The following is a 7,757-nucleotide window of genomic DNA, read 5'->3' as shown; positions in this document are numbered from 1 at the left end:
CCTTCCTTCCTTCCTTCCTTTCTTTCTTTCTTTCTTTCTTTCTTTCTTTCTTTCTTTCTTTCTTTCTTTCTTTCTTTCCTTCCTTCCTTCTTCCCTTCCCCTTCCCCTTCCCCTGTCATAGACCTTGAACTTTGGGCTTGGGTGCTGTCCCTGAACTCTTCAGCTCAAGACAAGTGCTCTACTAATTGAAACACAGCAACACTTCCAATTTTTTAGTGGTTATTGGAGATTAGAGTTTCATGGAGTGGGGTGGGGGGAAGTATGGGAAGGGATGGGAAGGGGAAACAAAGGAGGACGCAACAATGCTTGATAAGAAATATACTCATTGGGGCTGGGAAGGTGGCCCAGTGGTAGAGTGTTTGCCTTGCAGGCATGAGGCCCTGGGTTCGATTCCTCAGCACCACGTAAGCAGAAAAAGCGAGAAGTGGCGCTATGGCTCAAGTGGTAGAGCGCTAGCCTTGAGCTGAAGAGCTGAGGGACAGCGCCCAGACCAGAATTGAGGCCCCACAACCAAAAAAAAAACAAAAGCAAAAAAACAAAAAAGAAAAGAAATGTACTCATTATCTTGCCCATGTAATTGTAACCCCTCTGTATGGTATTTTCACAATTAAAAAAATAAATAAATAAACAGTAAAAAAAAAAAAGTGTCATGGACCTTCCTGCCTTGCCTGGGCTGGCTTTGAATTGTGATCCTCAGATCTCAGCCTCCTGAGTAGCTAGGATTATAGATGTAAGCCACCAGCGGCCAGCTAAATAAACCCTTACATTTTAAAGGCATATTTAACTTCCTATTTAATGCCTATTTAAGTTCTCATTACTCATATCTTGCTTTCAGCAGAAAATAAAGAATGCTAAAAGGCAAGAGAAAAACATATAGCAAATTAATAATGTAAGAAAGGATACCAAAACTTAAGAATTAAAAAGAAATACTAGAATTCACAAACGTTGTGACAGAAGGGCAGAATAACTTTGGTGATCTCTTAGACATGTAAGGAAAGAATCACTAGGCTTGAAGATAAGTTAGGAGAAACTTTGCGAATTGAAAGCCAAAGAGAAAGTGGAATGAAAAATGGAGGGGATAGCCTAGTGATAGCACATAATGGTAATGTAAGAGAAAAGAGTTGGAGAAAGTTGAGGCTAGCCTGGGCTATAGTGAAAACTTACTTCAAATAGAGAATATGTAAGCCGGGCGCTGGTGGCTCACGCCTGTAATCCTAGCTACTCAGGAGGCTAAGATCTGAGGATCGCAGTTCAAAGCCAGCCCGGGCAGGAAAGACAGTGAGACTCCTATCTCCAATAAACCCTCAGAAAACCAGAAGTGGCACTGTAGCTCAAGTGGTAGAGCGCTTGCCTTGAGCTGAAGAGCTGAGGGACAGCGCCCAAGCCCAGAGTTCAAGCCCCATGACCGACAAAAAAAATAAATAAAAGATGATTATAGATAAATAACCTTCTCTCTAACTTTCTTTTACTCCATTTGAAAATCATTAAACTGGGTAAAATCTTTTATTTCTATTGGAAATGATAAGATGTCTGGATAAAGGAACTGGCAAATGACAAAAAGACTCATTCAAGAACCTTTAATGCAGTGTTAAATTTCCAATTAGCCAGACCTTTTATCTGTTATTTTTCTAAATAAACAGCATGCATGCTCTGCTCAGCTTTCTGTAGTATTCATTCACTCACATTCATTTATTCATTCATTCAAAAGCACCGCATTCAGCTTTCTTGCTCATACCTAGCCCTTTACCACTTGAGGCACACCTCCAGCCTGGCACTTTGCTGATTAATTGGAGATGGATTCCATAAACTTTTCTGCCTGGAGTAGCTTTGAACTTTGGTCTTCCAGCTCTCAGCCTCCTGAGTAGCTGGCCACTGCCCAGCTTCTGCAGACTAATATACGGTTCTTGGTTTCTCAGTTTTTTTAAGGCCAGTGTAGTTTCTGTCACTGATGGTGAGGCAGTGTTAAAATTATATTTTAACACTGATTATATTTTCTTACATTTTAACAGAAAAGTAGCAGCTCTGAATCCTTAAGTGACAAAGGTTCTGAATTGAAGAAAAGTTTTGATGCTGTGGTATTTGATGTTCTTAAGGTTACACCAGAAGAATATGCGGTAAGCCACCTGCATCTTTGTGTGTCTGTGTGTCTGTGCTAGGATTTGAACAAAGGGCCCAGAAGCTGTCCCTGAGCTTTGTTGCTCATTGCTAGCACTCTACCACTTGTAACTCCTCTGTATGGTATTCTCACAATAAAAAAAAAAAAAGAAAAGAAAAAAAAAGTTTAGCTTTTTGTTTAGAGCAGCTTTATAACTTACACCTTTAATATGATATTATGAAATAATTACTTTCATCATGGTGTGAACTGTTTCTCCAAACCAACTTAACTTTCCAACAATCTTTCTTTTTCTTTTTTTGTTAGTTGGTCATAGGGCTTGAACTCTGGGTTTGGGCACTGTCCCTCAGCTCTTCAGCTCAAGATTAATGTTCTGAGTGGTTTATTGAAGATAAGGGTTTCAAGGCGGCAAAGCAGTCATGAGATAATGAGAATTAACTATATCTAATGCCACAAGGACTAAATTTTCATTTTTCTTTGAGCCCTTATAAAATTGACTATTCAGTAAAATACTTAGAATATTATCTTATGGGGCTGAGAAGGTGGCTAAGTGGTATAGTGCTTGCCTTGCATGCATGAGGCCCTGGATTTGATTTCTAAGCACCACATAAGCAGAAAAAGCTAAAAGTGGCTCTGTGGCTCAAGTGATAGAGTGCTAGCCTTTTGCTGAAGAGATAAAGGACATTGCCCAGGCCCAGTCTTCAGGCCCCATGACTGACAAGAAAGAAAGAAAAGGAAAGAAAGAAAGAAAGAAAGAAGGAAGAAAGAAAAGAATATTATGTTACATCATAGAGTTAGGAGAAATTAACTTTAGTTTAAACTTTTTATTTCAGGGTCAGATAACACTAATGGATGTCCCAGTATTTAAAGCTATTCAACCAGATGTAAGTAATTTTAAGAATATTTTTCAAATATAGAAAGTAATTAATTATAGTAGCCTAAGTTAAAGTTAAGAACTTCCAGGCTACATTTTATATTCATTTAAGAATGTTTAAAGCTTGATGATGTAACTTATCTATACCACTTAGGCCTTAGAAATTCACGTGGCTTCCATCACAGTATGTTATTGAGTCATAAATGGGTCTGTTTGAATCATTTTGGTTGATTTGGCTTCCTTACTGGATGAAGAAATAGACTTAGAGAAGTTGGATGTATAGCCTTGAAGCTTTTTAAAATGCTAAGTTGGCAGTTAGAAACTTTCATAACTCACTTCAGTACATAGCACAGTAATAGCACATGTGAATAGCACAGTAATAGCACATGTGACTATGTGCTATTACTTTAGATCAGAGAAAGGTACTAGAGACTACCTTACAAAAGTTGTGTTTTTTGGCTAGTATGGGGCTTAAACTCAAAGCGTTATGCTTTCTTGGAGCACTTGATCAACTGGTGTTGAGCCACATATCCAGCCTAGGGTTTTGCTGATGATTTTAGAAATGGATGATGATGATGATTTAGCCATTTTTCTCAGGCTGACCTTAAATTACAGTCTTCCAGATTTCAGTCTTTTAGTAAGATTACTGAGGATTAGCTTACATCACTGGCTTAGTCTGTTTTGTGCTGCTATAACAAAATGATGCTGAGTACTTAATACAGAAAAGAGGCTTATTTAGCTTACATTTTTGGTGGCTGAATGTCCAAGATCAAGAAGCTCTATCTTTTTGGTCTTAAGTAAGGGCCTCTGTAGCTGCTTCATAACATAGTAAAAAAGTAGAAAGGCTGCATGTAGCTGGGCCCAAGCCTGTGTGGTAGCCTAATTTTGTAACAACTTGCTCTTGACAGAGCTAACTCACTTCTTGAAACTAAATTCCTTCTGTGGGTGGTTCACCAATTACCTACCCACCTTCCATATGACTCTACCTCTTAAAACTTCTGTAACCCCCCAAGACTACAAATACTGGAGAACAAGCTTCTAGCATATGAACGTTTGGGGAATGTACTCAAACCATATCCAGACTACAACCGCACTTAAGTATTGGAGCTGAGTTTTAAAACTGATGGCTTTTCTATTTTTTCCAAATAAAAATATAAATGTTTTTTGTTTCTTAAAGCTACCTGTAATCCTGAAACTTAGTAATGTAAGACAGATATTATGTCTGTTTTTAAAATAAAGTACAGTGTATTTATTGTATGTAAATCTGTGCTGGCTTTTAACATAATGACTATAATGAGTTTCTTTGTACATCTTATGTGATATAAGAGTGTTTGATAGGAAAGTGCTTCAGTCAGAGGAACATCTGGCAAAGGCCAGTGGGTATGGGTGGCATGGAAGATATATGGGAAGATGAACTGTAGAATAAGGGCTAGATGTATACATACAATACAAAGCCATTGAGAGTGCAAGGCCCTCAGTAAAGTGCCAGGGTAGGCACAAAATTGAATAATAAGATATGAATGAAGGAACTATTTTTGTTAATGTTAAACTGTGTGTGTGTGTTTGTGCACTGGTACTGGGGCTTGAACTCAGGGACTCAAGCTCTTTCCTAGCTTATTGGCTCAAGGCTGGTACTCTTCCCCTTAAGCCACACCTTCATTTCTGGCTTTTTGCTTATTAATTGGGAGAGTCTCATAGACTTTACAACTTGAGCTAACTTCAAAACACTATCCTCAGATCTCAGCCTCCTGAATACCTAGGATTACGGGCTTGAGCCTACAGCTCCTGGCTTACTAAATTTACAATATGGAAAAATAGCACATATATGATTTATTTTCATGATTCCATTATTCCAACATTTATTCTATATGTAACTTCTTATAAAATTTTATAAAGTGTCTACATGTACTTTATGAAACTCTTTCAAAGATCTTTAAGTTATACCAAAACTGTTAAAGCTCTCACTATGTGTGTGTGTGCATGTGCGCGTGCACATGCGTGTGTGTGTATTTTCAGCCTTCCTTAACCATGGGTTGTTTTGTGTTTGTATATTCAACCAAACATGAATTTTTAAATATTCAAAAAAAGGTGGATCTGTTCCTTGTTTCTTGACTTTACTCTCTTAAAAATAGAATGTAACTGTTTATATAGTATTTTCATTTTATTCAGTATTATAAGTAGTTTATTCATGATAAAATATTGAGGTAGATATTCATACTTTGTGTACAAACACTATATTTTATACAAAGGATTTGAGCATATGGATTTTTGGTATTTGAAGTAGGTGGTGTCTTAGAACAGGTGCCCCACAGATAAGAAGAAGCTGTGCTGAACTTTATTTCAGTGAAATGATTTATTCACATTCACTATGAATAGTGATCCCCCTCATACAAATCACACTCCCTGTCATCAAAATTCGTGTCCCCTCTCATACAAAATCAGGCTGTTTTGCTATTTTTCTCCCCCTCCTAACAAGTTAGATGTTCTATGTTAATGATGTAGGCAAAACACAGTAAGGTAGCTCTAAGGGTGGTGATTACAAAGAAGGAAGATTATAAGTAGTTCTGTCATATACGTTCAATCTTCATTAACACATCTTTACAATTCTTTATTTCCAGACAGTTGAGCTTTCACTTGTTTTTCTTTTCAGTTGTTTTTCTTCCTTTAGCTTGGTTTGGGGTTAAATTGCTATGTTTTGTACCCCGTTTCCTTTTAAGTAAGTGTCCAGCATATGATTTTTGAGTGAGTGCTCAATTAATTCTTTCTTGCTTAATTTTATTTACTGAAAAAAGTAAAGTCTTTGAATTATAAAATACTTTTAGTGTTAAAACTGTCCAGGGCAAAGGTCCAGAAGACTGTGAATTGTGCATTTTTTCTGGCTTAGCTGTGTGTGTGTGTGTGTGTGTGTGTGTGTGTGTGTGTGTGTGTGTGTGTGTGTGTGTGTGTGTGTGTGTGTGTGTGTGTGTGTTCATTCTAGGGCTTGAACCAAGGTGTGTGTTCTAGGGCTTGAACCAAGGGCCTGGGTGCTTTCCCTGTGGTTTGGTTTGGTTTGGTTTTTTGGTCCGGCTGTGGGGCCTGAACTCTGGGCCTGGGCGCTGTCCCTCAGCTCTTTAGCTCAAGGCTAGCACTCTACCACTTGAGCCACAGTGCCACTTCGGGCTTTTTTGTTTTTGCTTATGTGGTGTTGAGGAATCGAAACTAGGGCCTCATGCATGCAAGGCAAGCGCTCTACCACTGAGCCACCTTCCCAGCCCCTCCCTGTGCTTTTTTGCTCAAGGTTGGTGCTGTACCACTTAAGCCCCAGCTCCACTTACAGCTTTTTGCTGGTTAATTTGAGATAAGCATCTGAATTGCTTGGGCTGGCTTTGAACCAAAAGATCCTCAGATCTCAGCCTCCTGAGTAGCTGGATTTCAGATGGGAGACATGGGTGTGTGCCTTTTTTCTTTTCTTTCTTTCTTTTTTTTTTTTTAAATCTTGGCAGTATTGGTATTTTGAGTTTTTTTTTTGGGTCCGGTCGTGGGGCCTGAACTCTGGGCCTGGGCACTGTCCCTCAGCTCTTCAGCTCAAGGCTAGCGCTCTACCACTTGAGCCACAGCACCACTTCCGGCTTTTTTCTTTTTGCTTATGTGGTGCTGAGGAATCGAACCCAGGGCCTCGAGCATGCAAGGCAAGCGCTCTACCACTGAGCCACCTTCCCAGCCCCGGTATTGGTATTTTGAACTCATGGGTGTCACTTTCCATTTGAGCCATGCCTGATTATGAGTGGTTGAGCTTTAAATTACCTTCTAGATCTTTGAGAAGTTACTGGGTAACTTCAGAATAAAAGATAATGTTGAGTAGTGTAGTTGCAAAGGCAATAAGAAATTATGATTAAAACTGGAGGAATCTTATTAGGTGATAAAGGTTGAGAAACAGTCACTACTTAAATGCTTACAAATCGGGGTGGTAAGCTAAATTACAAAAGGGCAGGAACCTTTGTTTCATTCTTTGAAACATATGCCTAGCATAATACTATTGCCTGGAATAATATCTATTAGCCTGTTCTGAATTCAGGCTTGATAAGTTATCATTCCACTGTTCCACACTGTGTAGTTTACAGATTATCATTTCCTGTTGTTTACCATGGATAGACTAATTTCTGCAAAAGTTTTTAATAATTCAATATGGCTTTTGAAAAGTAACAGTCTTTCTGGAAATAGAATTTTTCTACTTATAATTTAGAATGTTTTCAAGCTTCTTTTCTAATGGTAATACAGCAGTTAAGCTAAGCTAAAGAGTTCATTTCATTCTATACATTTATTAATTTCTTGTGTGATTCTTTTTTGTTTGTTTTTGGTCAGTTGTGGCACTTGATCGCTTTGTCTGGGTGCAGTCCTTGAGCTCTTCAGCTCAAGGATGGCACTCTGTCATTGAGCCACAGTGCCATTTCTGGTTTTCTGGTATTTAATTGGTGATAAGAGTCTCACGGATCTTCTTGCCCAGTCTGGCTTTGAACTGCAATCCTTAGATCTCAGCCTCCTGAGTAGCTAGTATTACAGACGTGAGCCACTGGCACCCGGCATCTTCTGTGATTCGTTAAAAGATTATAAGTAGTAATACAGAGGTTACAATTCTATAATCTTAAATGATTGTGTGTGTGTGTGTGCGCGTGTGTGTGGGGGGAGGAGGGGGGTCATGGGGCCTGAACTCCGTGCCTGGGTGCTGTTCCTCACCTCTTCAGCTCAAGGCTAGCACTCTACCACTTGAGCCACAGCACCATTTCCAGCTTT

At 38.9% G+C, this 7,757-nt stretch overlaps 1 protein-coding gene across 5 annotated transcripts in view; it reads left to right on the top strand.

Moving 5' to 3' along the window:
• Ralgps2 (Ral GEF with PH domain and SH3 binding motif 2) overlaps nt 1-7,757 on the top strand; it is a 122,002-nt gene that overhangs the window by 27,782 nt on the left and 86,463 nt on the right. For all 5 annotated transcript variants that reach the window (XM_013015670.1, XM_013015667.1, XM_013015669.1 and 2 more), the window contains exons 3-4: nt 2,010-2,114; nt 2,947-2,997. In XM_013015670.1, the coding sequence (XP_012871124.1) occupies nt 2,010-2,114; nt 2,947-2,997 (156 nt within the window). The remainder of the gene's footprint in view (nt 1-2,009; nt 2,115-2,946; nt 2,998-7,757) is intronic.

This window comes from Dipodomys ordii, unplaced genomic scaffold (assembly GCF_000151885.1).
Source record: "Dipodomys ordii isolate 6190 unplaced genomic scaffold, Dord_2.0 Scaffold27, whole genome shotgun sequence".
Classification (NCBI taxonomy): Eukaryota; Metazoa; Chordata; class Mammalia; order Rodentia; family Heteromyidae; genus Dipodomys; species Dipodomys ordii.
The sequence above is the reverse complement of the archived record's forward strand: the minus strand, read 5'-3'. Positions and strand labels throughout refer to the sequence as shown.